Genomic DNA, 20,590 nt, shown 5'->3' with positions numbered 1-20,590 from the left:
GCCCCGTCGTGAACCCGCGGCCCGTTCAAAGGCCTCCGCTCCGTCCGGGGTTCCGAGAAGACACGTATTTAAACATTAAACCGAAGTAGCACCATTGACAAAGTGGCCCCTTCACGCCGCTAGCTGTAGGAGGGGGTGAAAAAAAACGCTAGCCGTTTCCTACGGGAATTCAATATGGCGTATTCTCTTCAAATACAAGCGCATGCGCACTAGGAGGGATTTCTTAAACGATGACTGCACCCCCACCCAGCCCCCTACACGCCCACTCCTTCATCACTCTGGCCGCTTGATGAATTGCACAGAATACATATTTCAATTTTTATTTGATAAATATTTAATTGAACAAGCAATAGAGTCGATAAATCGTCAATAACGAATAAGGGCTCTTAAAGGCCTGCAAACCCAGAGGTCCTCATGCTCTCTCTACCTCTCTCTCTCTCTCTAACAGGAAGGGGTGGCTGGGTTCATAGGGCATCCCCCATCAATATGTGTCTGGACAGCGGCTGAATCCAGCAGGAATGAGAGATAACTGTGTTCTAGCCTTGGATAGCTGTTTAGAAGCGTTTAATTTAAATTATTATAAATGCATTATGTATTTGCAAACGATGCGTCCACTAAAGGAACGTGTCTTCATGTGCCTCTTTGTTTTACGATAAGCTCCGACATAAACATGCCCACTGTAAACACTTGAAATCCTTGAAAGCAGAACACATTTCAACAAAAATACATAATTTCCATAAACATGTGAGAGGTTGGACCACACTGTGTTGTCAGCTGGCATCTCAGATACTATAATGAAGGTAATCACAACCTCTGGCCCTTGAAATGCTGCTCACATATGTACAAAAGAGCAGAAAACTCTGTATTCCACGGGGTAACACGCTGTTGCTTTTTTTCTCTCCACTGTGGTCCAAAGCACACATGGAGCTCCTTTTTTTCTGTTTATTATTTCAGAGGTACTCTGCAGCCCGTGGATCCAAAGAGCTCACTTTCAAGGGTGGAGAGGGGGGGCAATCCACAGCAGGTGGTGTTGATCATTCCAGACTCTGTGTGCCACCAAACCCCAGTAAAAACAATAAAAACACACATCGCCCAGCCCATTACGCTCCGTGATGGTGCTGAGGCAGGCTGGATAAGGCATAACCAGCACCTTCTGGGATGCATATGCATGTAAAAGAGAGAGTGAGCTAGCGAGCGAGAGAGAGAGAGAGAGAGAGAGAGAGAGAGAGAGAGAGAGAGAGAGAGAGAGAGAGAGTGTCTTGCATAATGCCCGCCCCATCCACTCACGTGCAGCATGTGACAGAGTCAAGGAAAACCCCCCAGAGCAAACTATGTGCCAGCTAGGATATGTAGCTCTCTGTACAACACACTCAGGCATACAGTAAACACACACACACACACACACACACACAGCTGCTCACTCCCACTGTAAACGCCCCGTAGAAACCTAAGCTCTTCTTCTTCTCTATCTCCCTCGGTGTCTTAGGCTGCGTGAAGCACGGGCTTTTCAGAGCGAGACACCAGATTGAATCGGTTATTCCTCTCATATCTCATGTCACAGTCTCAGCTCAAGCCAAACACCGACACCGACTGTGTGTGTTAATGTGTGTGTGTGTGTGTGTGTGTGTGTGTGTGTGTGTGTGTGCGCTCCATGTCAAGGCTGGTTTGCCTCATTGTCAGCTTTTATGGGATTACCACTTTGGTGACGACCGGACCGTAGTGAACAGCTGCCTAACACACACACACACACATATACAGATACATATATATACACATATATTCAGGCAGCAAGAGCAGGTAATATTAAGTAAGCAGCAGTAGTCTGGGATGGTAACGAGGCCACAGCATGTTCCAGATATTTAACCCACATTAGTGTGAGCGCTGCCTTTACGCTGCTATCAACAGCTATTTTACATTTCTACACACTCTGCCTGTGGCGCGTCGGCCACACTGTGGGGTTTTCATACGGCGTAACAAGGACAGAGGTACAGTGGGCCCCATGCATATCATCCTAACTGCAGAGCACCATGCTCCTGGGGGGTTCAGAGCTGCAGACCTGGACCTGAACCCCACAACCAGGATCTACACGTAAGAGGAACGACAGCAGTTTATTTGAACTTTTCATTTTTAATGCGTAACCTTGCTTTTCACACATTTTAAACACACGTTTTAACTAAATACTGGGAACAATAGAAAGTTCACACCTTCTAGGTTTTGTTATTCCAGATACACAACATTTTTTTGCATTGTTGAATCTTCTTGTCTGTGGTTTGTTTACTTCTGATCAGCTGACTGTTTATCCTGTCATTTCACAGTGTGTTTTCACTGACATTGGTCACCTTATTCCCTCTGGTCACTTCTGACAGTACTACAGTAACCACATCCTTCATATACAGAGCCTATGGTTAAAAGCTCGTTCACTAAGATGCTTTGCATACAAACAAACCCGGCCCTGCCTGAAGATGATATTACAGTCAGGAGGCCGGCTCGGTGAATATTGGCTGTGGAATATAGCGGTGCAATTACAAGAAGCGTGGTCAAAGAGGAAATGGCCGAGAGGAGACGGCGAGAGAAAGTGGGGACCTCGAACATGAAGGATGTCGCTCTGCTTAGCCTTCGGCGACACACGGCCTTCCTTTACCATCACTCAACACACAGACGGCCTATTATTTATTGATGGGATCATGTGTAAAAAATGATTTTACAAAATAAAATTCATAATGACGTGACCTCGGCTGTGAATGACGTTGGAAAAATATGTCAGAAAAGGTATTAGAGGAAACTGCAGAAGGTATAAATAAGACTTCAATGTAATCTTACATGTGAATTTAACTTGTGGGGGAAAAGAGATCATTGCACTGGTTTCCTATCTAAACATATTTTGAGAAACACTGATAAGAAGACAGATCACATTATTAGCGTCGACAAAAAAAGACACGATTCCAGAAAATCTGATTATTTGGTTCCTTTTCTTATCTCTTTCCTTCAGGCTGCTTCTTTTCATTCATTCAGCTGCTCCAGCTTTTACATACTGGAGTCACTTCTTCTTCCTCTCTCCGGAGCCCTGACAGGAGTGATGTGTTGAGGCAACGCTCTCTTCTTCTCATTTCAGGCATGGCTGAGTTATCGAAGGCCGTGCTTGACCTCCATTTGATTTCCCTGCAGCCGGCCAACAAGCCGCGGACAGGCCTACTACAGTCTCATTCCTTACAGGACAGAGATGGATTTACTATTTGCACCAAAAAGGGGGGGGGAGGGGCTTCTCCTCCAGGAGTTTGAGGTAGATGACGTCAGTAGAAACGTCTTTTTACTGATTGCACCAAGAGCAAAACGAGGCAGGAAAACGTGTCGGGAATTCAACGTCTTTTAATCTAATGGATCCTGAAAAAGATGCGACCGGAGAAATTGAATGGAAAGTGTGTCTGCTTTGCATTTCCAAGTTAACGTTCCATCTGGGAGAATATGCAGATCAGCGGAGAGTCTTAAAAGTGTTTATTGCTGCTGCAGAGCGTTATAAATCCGCTGTATTACTGGTGAGGTATGCTCCGTTCGCTATCTCATTTCCTCTGGAGGAGCCGAATGTTGCATATCCAGCAAACATGGAACATCGGGTACATCCACCTCATGGCTGCTGAGGGTATTTTTTGCTTCGTAAACATGATAGAAAGAGTAATGAGCAAAGGTAAATCTATTTGAGGTGATGGATTCCAACTGTTGCGTGCCGGCAGCTCAGCTGAGATCGTTTTTGTTGCATCTTCACAGTTTGTTCTGACATCACAGCTTCCCTAAATTAAAAACAAAGTAGAGCGGGAACGTTCTGCTCAGTTAGGACCAGTACCTTAACGGAACCCGTGGTGTTTCTAGAAGAGAAAGGGAATCAGGGCCTTCCTGCTTTTAGGGTAGTCTTCAAACTTATTGTGGTACCATCTATAGAGAAGGAAGAGACATTTGTTAATTCAACACTCCATGAGGAATCCTGCTTCCTGTGTGTGTGTGTGTGTGTGTGAGTGTGTGATGATTCCTACTTGTGGTGGGCCACAGCTCTGCTGGCGAGGACCACCGCTGTGAAGATGGCGAAAGCCGAACTGTGGACGGAGCGGCCGGCCAGAGCGAAGCCGGCCCACTCCGTTATCTCTCCCAGGAAGTTGGCTCCGGACACGTATTCAAACATCCCACCTGTGGGGGGAGGACGCAGCGGTCAGGACAGGTATGCTCGTTTTACTCTGCTATGTGACGTCTGTCCAACGTGTCATCACTCCAGCACGGAGGTGTAAAGTCATAAAAATGTGTGAATTTTCAATTATGATGCGTATCGACGGATAATGTGGATAACGAAATTATAGCCGATCATTTATTCGTTAGAAAAATGCTTTCATGGCTGCGTGAACACGACGGAAGAAGTCCTCGCTGGTTTGCATTTGCAGAGGACGAAAACACAATTGCAATTTGCCATACAAGATGATTTATGATGTACGTTAGAAAAAAATGAATCAACATTTGAAGAGTCGTGCTGTTGCATTAACGACGGTGAGGAATATAAATCCTCCCTCTTTGCTCATCTTCTCTTTCTTACCCCAACATGTTTATTAACTACAGGTTATTAACTTCTTTCTTAAATACAATATGTACAATATTAAATGATATATGTGACATTATTGGGTATCTTATACGTTAAGAACTCTCATCTCTCAATGCACGCTGTTAAAAACTCAGAGGCCATCCACACAACTCTATTTTTGAGAGCATGGTGGCAGTTTTTCTTTAAAAGTACAAAAGTATAGAGTAAAAAAAAGTACTATACCAAGCAAAGTGCTTTATAATGGACACAGCACTCTAGTCCTCCCCCTGGTCCAGAACAAAGATCTCATTGAGCACACCTCCTCGTGCTTCATTAGAAAAATCTCAACTCTTTTTTCTCTCAACCGCAAATCAAACACAGAGTCCATTTTTTTTTTGTCAGGATTCCCAACGAGAAACAATGAAAGATGCTTTTTCCAATATGTATAAAGTTCACTGCATGACCAGTAAGAATGTGTTAGATTACTGATGATCGAGCCTGTGTTAAACTGTATGAGATCATGTCTTTAATTTAAGGATGTATGCTCTTTAAAACCACGTCTCTCAGCTCTACATGCAGCGGAGCGCTCAGTGTCTGACTGCGGCCCATGTGTCTCCATCCTCCACGTGAACACGCCATTCTTGGCTGATTCCAGACGTGCCTGGAAGTTCATTTGGAGCAGCGCTGCTCACAGCTTCCTCCCGCCTCGCCCGCTCTGCTGCTTCATTTCCTTGAAGGTCTGGTACGGATTGTTTCAACAGGTTCACAGCAAGCTCAGGCTCAAGGTGCTATTGTTGTGACTATGTAGTCCGGGGAGCCTCCCGTCTTTGTGGACCTGTTATGATGACTGATCCAGTTAGCAGTAAGCTTCTTAATTTGACGGTTATTTGACCTTAAATGCATCGTGCTTTTATTCCAGTCCAAGTGAACGCCTTTTCTCGATCTTCCAAAGTAAGAGTTTGATTGACGGATGCTGCATCCAATCACCTGCCAAGTATTTATGTGAAAGCCCTTTTATGACCAGGCGGTTTCCAATTTGGACTTCAGATGGTTCTGGTCGGTCAGGTCGATACATAACCGCCGTCAAGACGATTTGTCAAAAAAGGTTTTGGAAATGGGCCAAAATCTTGTTCCCCCCCCTCTCTTCCTGTACTTGTCACTGCTTATATATTGTGCACTCATTTTCATACAGCAAAGGTCACGCGCTCTAAAAAATATCCACCATCAAATTATTTTTTCATCTGTTTTGTCAGTGAACGTTCAGAAATGTTCATTTCTTCCTAACGCTGTCAGTCTTTGTTTTAAATTTCAAATCATGCTCAATGCTCGTCTTCTTGCAGAGAGCTAGATGAGAAGAGTGATAGCGCTCTGATATCGGGTTGGTTCAATATGAGGCTGGAGCTAGCAGCCAGTTAGCTTAGCTTTACAGGAAGACGGATGATCTTTATGGATTAAACACACAAGATGTATAGATATATGGATGGATGGATGGATAGATAGGTAGACAGATAGAGAGATTTAGCTGTGTTTGTAGACTTTGTTCAGTTTCCAGTGTTTATGCTAAGCTAAGCTGCTAGCTGTAGCTTCATATTTAGTGTTGAGCCAATCAGCAGCAGGCTGAGTGCTTTATTCAGCCAACAACTGGAGTCGGTCTGCGGACATGTAACTAACACACACACACACACACACACACACACACACACACACACACACACACACACACACACACACACACACACACACACACACACACACACACACACACACACACACACACACACACACACACACACACACACACACACACACACACACACACACACACACACACACACACACACACACACACACAGAGGAGCAGGATCCTTTTTAACATCACTAATGCCAGGGTTCACAGGAGGCGATGCAGAGAGAGAGAAAGACAACTATTGACAACCTGTGATTGTGCCTGCAGTGTGATGCTGTGTAATCATGCCACCCCGCTGCTAAATGAGCATCTACGCTGAGCTCCAGAGTTCTGTGCCATCGTGTGATTACTGCTTTCTCCTCACCCTGCCACGTGTGGTGGGAGAACAGACTCTAAACATATACGCAGAAGTAGGCGCACCATGTGAAAGTAGTGCCTTCCAAGGAATAGTTCGGCCACAAAATGACCGTTTCTATGACGATTGCTCACGCGGTGACTAATCGAATGTTTGTGAAGAAACATCTCACACAAAACTCATCGTATGCTCACAACTTCCCACATATCTTCAACTTATAATTTAATTTATCATTGATCAATGGAATGATAATGGCCAAAAATAATTGCAGTTTACAATATTATCCCGATAATTATCCAAATATATAAGGCTTTTGTGTGTGTGTGTGTGTGTGTGTGTGTGAGAGAGTGTGTGTGTGTGTGTGTGTGTGTGTGTGTGCACATCCTTTTAAGAGTAAAAACAATAAAATAATCTTAAATAAGATGTTCATAAATCACAAGGTGTCCCTGCATGAATAAAGTATGAATAAATACATTTAAAACATGTATTTTTGTACCCAGTATTTGTTTTTATATCAGGCTGTTTTTCACTTCTATACCACGATAAGAAAGCTAGAAAGCTTCTTCGTGGAAATAGATAATAGAAGATTATGGCCATATCTCACAGTCCTATTTTATATATCAACGTTTTAGTGGAGGTTCCTGTGTTGCTCTTTGTTTTTTTGATTCTTTGTTCACCGAGGAGGGAAGAAATGCAACGTTTTCTTCCAAGAATTTAAGGTAACACAGGGTGAGGAACTGATGTACAAATGATCCTTTGTGGGTGAAGTTTTTCCTTTAACAGTAATATTACTTCTGACTCTGAAGAGTTTTACACTTCTCATCCAGTGTTCCTCTTTGAAAGTTGCATGCACGGTGAGAGGAGTATAAGACTCGTTTCCTGCGGTGAGAGGAGTGATTCAGCCCCGTGTTTTTGCCCCTGAAGCCCTTACCTGTGGGAATCTTGTAGCCGGTCTCTCCGGGCTTTCTCAGGTTCCTCAGGATGTGGTCAGAGTGCACATTCACCAGCCAACCCACCAGCCACAGAGCAGATCCTGGAGCCCAAATGACCAAAAAAAACTGCTTTAGCACGGCATTTTACTGGCCAGTCAGCCAACTTGTGTTTATAAAGAAATACTTCAAAACATTTGAGGAAATGCCCTAATTTCCTTTCTTGATCAGAGAGAGGAAACGCTGCTAAGCTCAGCTAATATCATCCCGGCACCACAGTTCAGTCTCCTCATCCAACGCTCAGAAAGAAAATAATGAGCCTTTTTTTTAACACTTCAATGAGATTGTAATGCTATGATAACATGTTTTTTTGGAAGTATATTCACTGAAAATATGGATGTAGATTTAGGTCGGTCAGAGTCATAATATACAGTATATAATATATATTACACAAACTGCTCCCTCCTCAGACACCATGTATTTATTCTGTATCACTTAGACATCAGTGTGTCCTGTCAAAGGTGTTGGAAATTAATTAATACAAAAGATTATATCTCGTTTTATTTTTATTAAGAACCAATTTTGACATTGTAATTCCATCCTACTGAATACATTTATATTGTATTACACTTGTCTTTATATGCTGCAGATGCAGTGTTTGACAGGGATTGTGAGTTAAGTAAACATATAATCCAAATTGACTGTTTCCTCTTGAACACTAAGGGGAGCCAAGAATAACTGCTGAGTATTTGGTGGTTTGGAAAGAATGAGAAGCATCTTCAGTTGAGCAAAAGTCAAAAGAGAAAAAATTACAAGATGGACAAAAGAGTTTTTTAATGACAGCCATGTGATTAAGCAAAGTATTGCCATTTAATTTAATATCAAATTGAGTAGAGAGAAGAAAGTATGGAGAGGAAAGAAAAGATGATCTAGGAGACACGGTTCCCCCATAATTCATGTTCCATCCGGTGCCATTTCTTTTTAGATATTATTCTACCCTAATCTGCAGACACATTAAAACACACAGTAACTTCTACTTTACTGGATTATTTTTGTCAAATGGAAATATTTAACAAGACTATTATTTGAAGTTTGCAATGTCAAAATATTGAGAAACGTTTCTCGTTATTTTAAATAAAAAAATATTATTATTTTGAGATACCAAGTCATTATTTTGAGAGGCTACATCATCATTGAGGTGCTAAATAATTATTTTACTTAATCATTTTGTGATGTAACATTTTTTTTTCTATACTATTATTTTACATTATTTTTTAGCTATTTTTAAAATATTTTAATTCATTATTTTAAGATGCCATGTCATGATTGAGATGCTACATCATCATTGAGGTGCTAAATAACTATTGAGATACAAGTTTTACAAGATATACGTTTTTTTTATGTTTTATTTGACATGCTAACTCATTATTTTGAGATACTTCGTCATTATTTTTCTATTTCTGTTTCTGTTATTTTTCATCACAGTGGCAGCAATTGGCTTCCATACACACCAGATACATCATCAACAGGAAAAACAAGTGTCACTGAGACACGTTCTTGTAAAAAAAAAGAATAAATGAATAAAACAATACAAGCAGACACACAACACCCACCTGCGATGAAGCATGGGTGTGTAACCCAGTGTGCAGGATACTCAGCATAATGGCTCAGGTAGCGGATCTGCATGTAGCCATTGTAGATGCAGAAAACGACGGCCAGAGCAAAGGAGGCGAACGGTGTCGGTTTACCTCCTCGGATTAAAAACGGATAAATGAGGGATCTGGAACACAAACACACATAGTATTATATTATTGACACAAACTTAAATTAATTCAAATAATTTGAACTTAACTTTTAAAATGTCCACATTTATTTATTTATTTATTTATATATATATATATATATATATATCCCAGTGTCCACTATTGAATTGCATAATAATTCAGATATGTATAATTTTATTTTGAAAGGGGGAGGGAAGGAGCTAGCCACTTAGCACGTATGCTAATGCATTGAATGTGCCTACCTCTGAACATAGTGGCAGAAGTACATGGCAATGAGCAGCTGGTTGGGCAGCAGGGAGGTTTTCTCAGCCGTTGTCCAAACTACCAAACACAGAGGCAACAGGAAGGCAGGCAGCTCCTGGATGAACCAGGCTAGCTTGACGTTGACTGGGAATCCGTATCTGCTGGTAGCGTATCGTCCGTACGGGACGTTCTCGAAAAGCAAAGTAACGAAAGTGCCGGCTGCCATGACAGCCATTAAATAAGCCATGCAGTCCAAAATGTACAGCTCCTCTTCTTCCGAGGAGAAGAGCCGGGAGAGGAGCGCGTCCATGGCGACTAAAAGACTAAAAACAAGCAGTGTTAATAATATATTAGCTTAAATATTTGACAAAACGCCGTATCGCTTTTAGCTAGCACCATAGAGAACTACAGTACTACAGTACACACGCTCGCGCCCCACTCACGGGTTCCCCCTAGAGGACCAATCAGCGTCCTTGCACAGATGAGCCGTTGGCTCTCATCAGCCAATCAAAACGCTCTATTTGACTCTCGCGTTGCAGTTATCCAACGATTTGTTTCGTCCAGCGGTGGCGTCTCCTAAATATTCACAATGAATTTCCACACATCCAAGCCGGAAATATCGATCTGATGACGCATCACTGATTTATCACATTTTAAAAAAATGTACGTCATTAAAAATAAAAATAATCTACCATAATAAAAGTAATTTAATCAGGCGTATTTGTGACCACCTCTAGGGGTCCTGATTCACGTGCGTCAGAGGCAACACGTTTCCAAGATACACACACAGAGCAAAGCAGTGGCTTTTTTTCTCCAAACGTTTAGTTCATCTCGTTTGTTGTGTTTTTTTTTTTAATATCCAAGTCGCTGCTTTCCTCCTGGGTTTTATCCACCACGTCTTTCCGCAGATTTCTCTCCAGAGTTGTCTGCTGTTCCAACAACATGGGGAAAAGAAGCAGGCAGCGGCAGAAAAACCAGAATACGGGCAGGGACGACAGAGACAACGCTGTAAGAGTCTTAAAACTTTCTCTAATGTTTCTAAATACAAAGTCAGCTGGATATCTGTACAAAACGTGCACAGTCGTGTTACTACGACGCTGCGAAACAGCTGCAGCTGGTCGGCTAACGTTAACTTCCCGTGTGTGAGCATCGTTTTTGTTGTGCTTTATCGGTTTTGACCCATTGTCGGTTTTCACCAGACTTCGCCCAGAAATGTGTTAATTTAGGTTGATTTATGCGCACGTTTACAATATATTCGTTAATCTCTTATAAGACTAGTGGGTCCTTTATTGGATAATTAACATAATCACAGAGTGGATTGCTACATGCCGAATGAATCATTAGATTATGCTTTAAACATTCAGAAGGTTTTAGGATGAGTTCATGTTATTCACACTTTACAGTGAGTAAGCACGCATTAAATGTACATATTTTTCAATGACATTCAATGTAACTATTTTTTCCCATGCAAAAAACATGCATTCCCATTCAGTTGTTTCCAGTGAAGTCTTTCTTTAATATTACAGTAGATATGATGAACCATGTGTACTAATGACCATGCATCCCCGTGTCCAGGGCTGGGGAGCTGGCTACGCCGACATCGTCAAGGAGAATAAGCTGTTTGAGCACTACTACCAGGAGCTAGGCCTGGTGCCAGGGGGAGAGTTCGAACAGTTTATGGATGCAATGAGGGAACCGCTGCCAGCAACTATCCGCATCACTGGATACAAGAGGTGAGCCGGTACACATTTATAACCTACATTCAGACTCTTTGTCTTGTTTATAAAAACAATAAAATAACGTGTCGTTCCCAAAGTCGGGCAAGATGCTGATTTCTTCCTCCTTTCTCTGCTATTCCAGTCACGCAAAGGAAATCCTCCACTGTCTGAAGGAAAAATACTTTAAGGATATTCAAGAGGTGGATATAGATGGCCAGAAGATTGAGGCTCCACAGCCTCTGAGCTGGTAAGATTAGCCCAGGCTAACGGGAACACATAGATTTGAACTAGAAGCTCGGTACACACTGTGTCTGTGGTCTGTCCAGGTATCCCGATGAGCAGGCCTGGCACACCAACATGAGCAGGAAGATCATCAGGAAGTCCCCCCTGCTGGAGAAGTTTCACCAGTTTCTGGTCAGCGAGACGGAGTCGGTGAGTCAACGAAGCAAAAAGGAAAATATATCCAAGTTTAAAGCCCTTTTTATAGAAGTTTTTATTGCATATTCCCACATGTTTACCCTGTGAGTGTGAATGTCCTTGTAGGGTAACATCAGCCGACAGGAAGCTGTCAGTATGATTCCTCCCCTCCTCCTGAAGATCGAGTCACACCACAAGGTAAATGCTCTGTCCTCTTTAAAGGTTAAATGTAGTAGATCTAGCAGCTGGAAACAGCTGATCTTTGTTTTTACCTGCCGTGCAGATCCTGGACATGTGTGCCGCTCCGGGCTCCAAGACAGCCCAGCTAATTGAGATGCTCCACTCTGACATGGACGTGCCGTTTCCAGGTCAGAAGCCCGTTTTAAAAAAAACCCACACAAAAAGATGCTTTCTTCGTATGCGATCGTACGTTTATCCTCCCGTCTGCCCCCCCCAGAGGGCTTCGTCATCGCCAACGACGTGGACAACAAGCGCTGCTACCTGCTCGTGCACCAAGCCAAGCGCCTCAACAGCCCGTGCATCATGGTGGTCAACCACGACGCCTCCTGCATCCCCACGCTCAAGATCGACTCGGACGGCGGCAAGAAGGACATCCTCTTCTACGACCGCATCCTGTGTGACGTGCCCTGCAGGTGGGGCATCTCTGAGCTCGTTACAGGTGTTCCAGTACGGCAGGGGGAGTCAGGTGTTTAGAAGTCTGAGGAGGAGATACGGGATGGACGAGCTCCGCTGCCTGTGGAGACGAGGGTTCGGGGTTTTTACAGGGATGTGTCTGATGTGTTTGTGTTCTGCAGCGGAGATGGCACCATGAGGAAGAACATAGACGTGTGGAAGAAGTGGACGACCAGCAACAGCATACACCTCCACGGGTGAGTAACATAGGAAGTCATGCACCTTTTCTTTTTTCTTTTCTGTGCTCATTAAAAGAAGTTGGCAGTATTAAAGATGGCGTGTGTGTTTTCATCAGGCTCCAGCTGCGCATCGCGGTGCGTGGCGTCGAACAGCTGGCAGTGGGCGGGAGGATGGTCTACTCCACCTGTTCACTCAACCCCATAGAGGACGAAGCTGTCATCGCGGCGCTGCTGGAGAAGAGCGAAGGTAGCCAATGAAGCAACATGTGTTCAACTCTTTTTTTTTCTTATTTCTCAGACTGTTTTTCTTGGATGGACTTACAGCTGTGAGTCAGCCGTCTCTGCTGCTACGAGCGTTGTTGGAAGGAAGCCGCCTGCTGATCCAGGCTCAGCCATGAACACTTACACATGTGCATGGGAACGGCACTCGCTGCGTTCAAGCCAAGATTCAAACTGCTGCTGGCAGTCGCAGGCCCGTTTCTCTCACCGGGGAGAGACATAGAATGTGAAAGGGGGCTGCTCTGCTCCGTCTGTGCTTTTAGGGATGGTTTTTTTTTTAAAGAGGCGTTTCCTTCAGAAGATTCTGTCTTGTTTTAACGTATTATCATTATTATTATAAAGGTGCATTTTATGGCTGGATGTCGTCGGATTTTTACTTTTGTAAAACTGGCCACAAAAGCGTTGAAGTTGGAGCATGCGAGGTGGAAAGCCGCGGAGCCAACACCTCAGTTTAATCCCCGTTTTGAGCTGCTGAAAGTATCTGCATGTTTGTGTGTGAGGTGGTTATATTTAGATTTTTTTTTTCTGCCAAGTTGTGATGTCTTTCCCATCCCCCGTCTGCCAGGAGCGTTGGAGCTGGCCGACGGCTCGTCTGATCTGCCGGGGCTGAAGTGGATGCCCGGGGTGACTTCCTGGAAGGTACTGGGAAACGTCATTACAAAACAAACCATAAAAGGAAACCAGTTTTCTGTTCATTTTCTCCGTCTGTGTGTTCTGACTGATTACAAATGATTGGCTCGATCGTCTCTGCAGCTGATGACCAAAGAGGGCCAGTGGTTCTCTGACTTTTCGGCGGTGCCGAGCAGTCGTCACACACAGATCCGTCCCACCATGTTCCCGCCGACAGACCCGGAGAAGCTGGCCGAGATGCACCTGGAGAGATGGTACGTACAGAAACCACAAAGCTCTGAAGCCTTGGGTAACATCTCTGTAGAGCACCAGAATAATCTGAGCAGATGTTTTTGGTGAGTTCAGGAACAAGCAGGTGATTCTAAAAACTAATAAAATATTTACCCTTCTTAATGTTCCTAATTTGTCTCTTAATTAGTCTTTTATCCTCCTGAGGTTATTTTGTTCTCATGAAAGCAGAGAAACATTCACACGCATTCATTCCTGGTTTCATTGATGCCAGCTTCATTAGAGGAATGTTGTGTCTGATTAATTTTCTTGGCACACACACACACACACACACACACACACTCTGCATGGATGCACATCCATGTACACACCTGCACTCTCTTTTAATGGTGGATGATGTCATCTCCACTCTGCAGCTTCTCTCTTTATTTAACGCTCGGCCTGTTCCATGCTTCGACCAGCAGAGGGAGCTATGGTCACACACGTAGTCGACATGCTGAGAAGAAATCCCTGTTTATTCTCACAGTAGGGGGCACCATGAAAGTCCCAGCCTTGGGTTTGTTTAGTGATTGTGTGTTTTATTGCCAGCATGAGGATTCTGCCACATCACCAGAACACCGGAGGCTTCTTCGTGGCCGTGCTGGTGAAGAAAGCCCCGATGCCCTGGAACAAACGATATCCCAAGGTAGCCTTCACACACACACACACACACACACACACACACACACACACACACACACACACACACACACACACACACACACACACACACACACACACACGTAATGTGATGATTAGATTTGTCAGTCTCACTTGAATGCAATCACCTGTTACTAAAAACCACAGCTGGGACTTTTCCTTTTGTCCACTCCGCTCCCCGCCGTCTCCAGCTGAGGAAGGACGTCTCGTCCGGCTCCGCGGCCCAGACCGAAGGCTCCCCGGCGGCCTCGACCCCCGCAGACGCTCCCCGCCTGGAGGAGGAGATGGAGGGGGTGGAGGGGGGAGGCCCAGAGGGGAAAACGGAAGAGGAGGCACCCAAAGGAGCTTCCTCTGCCCAGGAGACTCCTGCCAAACAAGATACAGTGTGTGGGTGAGTTGATGTGGTGAGCTCTAAACAAAGGAAAGCTCCAAACTCTTTTGATTAATAATACCCAATTGTGCACATTTTAAGCTATTTCCAGAATAAATCAGCATAAAACACAATGTCTCCCTCCGTGAAAGCTTCATTGAAACTCTATTTTTTGAAGTAAATTGGCTATTTTACGAGTCATGAATGAGCGTCTGTGTGTTTTCCAGGCCTCCGGCCTCCAAGAAGATGAGGCTGTTTGGTTATAAAGAAGATCCCTTTGTGTTCCTGACGGCAGACGACCCCGTCTTCACTAAGATTCAGTAAGCGTGTCTTATATATGTGTGTGTTAGATGTGGTGCGGTTGTTTTTCTGTGTTTTTCTGTTGTCTGATGTTGTTGTTTTTCTCCTCTAGGTCGTTCTACGATCTGTCGCCCAGCTTCCCCAAACTCAACGTGCTGACTCGGACTCACGAGGGCAAGAAGAGACACTTGTACATGGTGTCCAAGGAGCTCCGCAACGTCCTGCTCAACAACAGCGACCGCATGAAGGTGTGTTTGCTTCCACACACAAATATGATGACTCAGCATTTCCTTCAATGGAAATAATAAAATGGATACAACGAATCAATGAGCAGTTCTTCCCAGGAGGCAAAGCATCTAGTATTGATCACATATACAGTCAATCAAACAGCCTTTTGTTTGTTGGTGCTCAGGCCGTGCATGCAGAAACAACGGTGGGATCGGTTATTTTTAAAGTGTGTGTGTGAAAGTGTGTGTGTGTGTGTGTGTGTGTGGCAGCCAATCTGAGGGAAGCAGTCTTAACAGATGGGACCTTCTTCTATCCCAAAACCCTCTGGTCCTCCACCCTGGAGCACCTCCACAGGTGGCTCTGTTGTCTCAAGTTTCATGTTGGAGCGTCGGTCTCTTCAGATCCCGACATCGATGAATAAAAAGAAACTGGGTTATCTGTGGCTGTTGCAGGAACGTCAGCCTATCCGATCAGTTAATTCAACACAAATTAAACGTCACTAAAGCCTTATTAGTTGTTAAAGTTTGTTCTGATGATTTTGGGGGCGTGGCTTTGGAAGGAGGACTGTCTTTGGAGCTAATGCTGCTTTCACATCTGCTTTTCCTTGTGTGCTCTTGTTCTCCAGTGTTACCTACCCACGCTTTAATAACGTTAAGAGATATTTAATCTCATATTAAGGTGATTGTACTTGGTAAAGTACTCCAGCTGCTCCGTGTTTACCCACACTTATAACGTCTAGTAGACGCCTCGAGCACAGCAGCTTTAGTGCACGTAATTACAAAAACAGTTACACAACCAAACCACACGTAACATAATTGGTCTTTTTTTTTATTTAAGTGACCACCCTCGGTGGTGTTTGTGTTGTTTCTGTACGGAGCAGCATGTCAGCATGCTCTCTTGTGTTTGTTCCTCAGGTCATTAACACCGGGGTGAAGGTGTGGTCTCGGAACAGCGACGGGGAGGAGTTTGGCTGTGCCTTCAGACTGGCTCAGGAGGTAAAAACACCCACACGTCACCGGAGGGTTAAAGAAAAAACCTTTTCTGTGATCCGACTCGTTAATGGGGAGCTGTATTATTGTGAAAACATGACATTCTCTCAGAATCTTCACACCTCCGCTGCCAGTTTTCACACAATTCAATAAATCCTCTCTTTTTTTGTATGCAAATTAATGACATGATGCACGCCGAGGAGGCGAACGCAGCTCATAACAAGAGTTCACACTCCCCCAAATAAACGTACAATTAATAGATTTATTTTCTATGGAGGTTGTGTACATAATGCATCCTTTATAAACACATTATAATGCATTTATAAGGCTTTAAAAAAAGTCGTTATAAATGTTTATAATCATGTATGACACCTTATCACAACGTTAATAAAGTAATATAAATGGTGGACGTAACGTATTATAGGTTCAGCATTCATAACCCTTTATCTTTAATCTGAGTTCTGAATGCTGAATTTATAATAAATTGTCATTATTATGCATTCTAATGCGTTCTAAATGTGCTTATTTATGTTTTTCTGCCAATAAAAGGGCATCTACACTCTGCAGCCGTACATCCGGTCCCGGATCATCAGGGTGAGCGTGGAGGACATCAAGGTGCTGCTGACCCAGGAGAACCCGTTCCTCAGCAAGCTGCAGGACGACGCTCACGCTCAGGCCAAGAAACTGGGTAAAATAAATAAAATGCAAGACGTGGATTCCACCTTAAACGTGCGTTATTAGAGTGAATGCAAACACAGATTTTTCTTTCCATTTGCCAAATAAATAATTTGGAAAAGCAGCCTCGAGGTCAGAGGAGGTTTTTTTTTTTTTACTTTGCTGGCAAGTGAATAAGTAATGCTGCGTCATCCTCCTCAACTGGTGCCGAGCTGCCCTTGAGCAAGGCACTGACCTAAAAAAAAATGAGGAGTTGAGCAGTTCCAGCAAAAGGGAGGTTGTTCTGTTAATTCTCAGATACAGGGCTCCAGAGTGCGCCTAATTTGGGCGCACGTGCGCCCAGAAATCGGGGTAGTGCGACCAGATATTTTACGTGGGCGCACTGGTGCGCCCACTTAAAATTTATTTTTATTTTTTTTTGGCCATTTGCCCAACATGAAAATGATTATTATTATTATTATTATTTGTCAGCTTGTGGCATGTTTTTATGTACAAATTCAGACAGGCATGCTTAACGAACCTATGCGCAAAGAGTGTGAACTGACGCTGAAAATGTAATATTGTAATTTGGGTGCACCTAAAATATGTGCTGGTGCACCCAAATTAAAAAGTTAGGCGCACCAGTGCACCCAAGGAAAAAGTTAGTCTGGAGCCCTGAGATATGTATTCTTGTTCTTTAGTTGGTTTCCTGGGAGTCGACACAGAAACACGTCGATAAAAGACGATTAAAATCCTCGTGAATAAGCATGAACTTAGAATAAAACACAATTTACAACCAGTTAGAAACCCAGGAATTAACTAAACAAGAGCACGAAAGCAAGATTATCACAAATACACAACTAAACCCAACAAACAAAACCCAAATCATCTACTTCAGAGCAGTGTAAGGAAGTAAAAAGTGGAATTAAAATGGGTTTTTGGATCAACCTTTCTTCTTCTTTGTCTCCACAGTGATGGGCAGCATCGTGCTGAAGTACATTCCAAACCCAAAGTAAGTGCATGTTTTCTCATCTTTTTTAAGTGTGTTTGGTGGTTTCTGACGCCTCTTTCACCCTGTTGCGTCGCAGCAGCCCGACGGAGCCTCAGTGTCCCATCCAGCTGTGCGGCTGGAGGGGAAAGACGTCCATCCGAGCCTTCGTGCCCCGCAACGAGAGGTTCCACTACCTCCGGATGTTGGGCGTGGAGGTCTTCAGGGACAAACAGGGCCAGAAGAAGAAGGACGGGGAGAAGGAAGTGGAGGAGGAGGAGGAGGAGGAGGCGGGGAAGGAGGAAGGAGCGGCGGAGAATGAGGTGGACTTGGAGAACGGCGGTGACAACCGATCATCAGAACCAAAGAAGCAACCGGGAGATTAACGTCTGAGACGGAGACTGTAGAGAGGAAGGACTGAAGACCTGCAGCTGGATTTTTACTTTCAGATCCCCTCCAGGAGTCAGCTGATTAAAAAAAAAGGCTTGTCTTATTTTATTGATGCATTTTTGTTTAGTTTTTTATTACAGATCGAGTGGCTTCTTTTCGGTTTCTTCGTGTTTATAGAAGTTTGTATGAACGGCCATCTTGATTTCCACACCTGTAATTTAGCAGAAATATGGGGTTGATTAAAAGCGTTGAAAGGTTAGAACTGTGTCTCCACCAGTTATTCGACTTTATGTTCGTTGTTGAAGTTTTAAAAGCATGAGGAGGAGGAGAGTGATTACTCCTAATGACATAATAACAACCACCATGAGGAACTATGAACTCCTAAATCAGTAAATAAAAGGTCATAATAAAGTGACATTAATATCAGCTACAACTTCATTGTTTCAACTTTGGAATAACAAAATAAATGAGCTAGAACAGAATCACCTTTGCTCATGCATACAAGGAATGTAAGTTGGTTTTCTTATTATAATAAAAGGGATAACAGACATTAGAAGCTGTAAAACGATCATCTATAGCAGCATCTGCGGACGTCTTGGTGTTGGATGGATGTCGGCGGCGGATGACTCATAATAAACGTGACGTCATCCATGAAGAAACGGATTTAACTGACAGTTTTTCTCCATGAATGTCTCTTAAACGATGATCAGAACTTCTGACAGCAGCATACGGTTGCCACGGGCATCTTCACGGCACAGGATGGACAGACGTCTCCTGTTAATTACCCGGTCCCGGCTGCCATGACAACAGCCGTCATGACAACCAGCCCCCTCACCTCTCTCTCTCTCTCTGTGTGTCTCTGTGTCTCTCTCTCTCCAGTGACGAGGGGAGGGAACCACAGAGAGCATCACTCCTCCGCTCTCCTCTTCATTTTCTCCCTCCTCACTCCTTCCTGTTTTAACCTCCGGTGTTTTTGTTTTGTTTGATCCGTGACCTTTAACCTGCACGGCTAAGAGGAGTCCATGTTTGGGTTTCATGAGGGGCTGGAAGGGATGAGCAAGACCAGGGAGGGAGGGCTTTTGAGTCATGTGTTGAAGGTGTTTAAGAGTAAAGGAGGCAGGGAGGGAGGGGTGCTTGTGGAGTCAGTCATGGATAAATAAGGAGAGAAAAACGCTTCTCCAGTAGAAAATGATGAAAAAAAGGCCTTGAAGGAGAGTGAAGAGAGACGGAGTGAACAAATGGAATTGGACAGATAGAGAAAGGTTCGGAGATAAAGCAAAAGTTGTTACTGAGTCATCAGTGTGTGTGTGTGTGTGTGTGTGTGTGTGTGTGTGTGTGTGTGTGTATTCTTCAGTTAAGCCTGTCTTTGTGTGGTCAGAGTGTTTGTGGGTTTATGTGTTTTCCCGCCGACGCCGGTGATGACCTCATACATCACCTTCATGTCTCCTCTTCCTCTCTTTTTCACCTTCTTGTTTAAACTCTTCGTCCTCCGTACTTTGATGATCTTTTCTCCCTGAAAGCTTCCCAAAGCTCAGATCCGAAAATGTTCTCAAACTGTCATCTCTGTTTAAGCCTCTCCGCTCTCAGCCGACTTCTACACACCATTCATTACACCATATATATATACACTCAACAAAAATATAAACGCAACACTTTTGTTTTTGCTCCCATTTTTCATGAGATGGACTTAAAGATCTAAAATTCATTCCAGATACACAATATTACCATTGCTCTCAAACATTGTTCACAAATCTGTCTAAATGTGTGATAGTGAGCACTTCTGCTTTGCTGAGATAATCCATCCCACCTCACAGGTGTGCCACATCAAGATGCTGATCTGACATCATGATTAGTGCACAGGTGTGCCTTAGACTGTCCACAATAAAAGGCCACCCTGAAATGTGCATTTTTTTGCTTTATTGGGGGTCTGGGGACTCAGAACCAGTCAGTATCTGGTGTGACCACCATTTGCCTCATGCAGTGCAACACATCTTCTTCGCATAGAGTTTATCAGATTGTCAATTGTGGCCTGTGGAATGTTGGTCCACTCCTCTTCAATGGCTGTGCGAAGTTGCTGGATATTAGTGGGAACTGGTACACGCTGTCGTATACGCCGGTCAAGCACATCCCAAACATGCTCAATGGGTGACATGTCCGGTGAGTATGCTGGCCATGCAAGAACTGGGACATTTTCAGCTTCCAAGAATTGTGTACAGATCCTTGCAACATGGGGCCGTGCATTATCTTGCTGAAACATGAGGTGATGTTCATG

General features: G+C 43.8%; 2 protein-coding genes across 2 annotated transcripts; one reads left to right on the top strand and one right to left on the bottom strand.

Annotated features, from left to right (window-relative positions):
- Nucleotides 1-2,796: 2,796 nt before the first annotated feature.
- On the bottom strand, nt 2,797-9,946 carry srd5a1 (steroid-5-alpha-reductase, alpha polypeptide 1 (3-oxo-5 alpha-steroid delta 4-dehydrogenase alpha 1)). The gene is made up of 5 exons (XM_084032459.1): nt 9,556-9,946; nt 9,143-9,309; nt 7,532-7,633; nt 4,026-4,176; nt 2,797-3,927 (listed from the first exon to the last, which is right to left on the bottom strand). Exons 1-5 carry the CDS (start codon nt 9,864-9,866, stop codon nt 3,861-3,863), a joined length of 798 nt encoding a protein of 265 aa, XP_083888585.1. The 5' UTR covers nt 9,867-9,946; the 3' UTR covers nt 2,797-3,860.
- A 522-nt stretch (nt 9,947-10,468) lies between these two features.
- nsun2 (NOP2/Sun RNA methyltransferase 2) lies at nt 10,469-18,647 on the top strand. The gene is made up of 19 exons (XM_084032454.1): nt 10,469-10,564; nt 11,132-11,289; nt 11,417-11,521; nt 11,601-11,706; nt 11,818-11,889; nt 11,975-12,059; nt 12,149-12,344; nt 12,507-12,581; nt 12,680-12,810; nt 13,408-13,481; nt 13,596-13,726; nt 14,289-14,385; nt 14,591-14,790; nt 14,997-15,089; nt 15,182-15,317; nt 16,212-16,292; nt 16,836-16,974; nt 17,913-17,952; nt 18,029-18,647. Exons 1-19 carry the CDS (start codon nt 10,499-10,501, stop codon nt 18,312-18,314), a joined length of 2,271 nt encoding a protein of 756 aa, XP_083888580.1. The 5' UTR covers nt 10,469-10,498; the 3' UTR covers nt 18,315-18,647.
- Nucleotides 18,648-20,590: the final 1,943 nt, after the last annotated feature.

This window comes from Eutrigla gurnardus (assembly GCF_963514095.1).
Source record: "Eutrigla gurnardus genome assembly, chromosome: 17".
Classification (NCBI taxonomy): Eukaryota; Metazoa; Chordata; class Actinopteri; order Perciformes; family Triglidae; genus Eutrigla; species Eutrigla gurnardus.
This window is presented reverse-complemented; position numbering and strand designations above follow the sequence as displayed.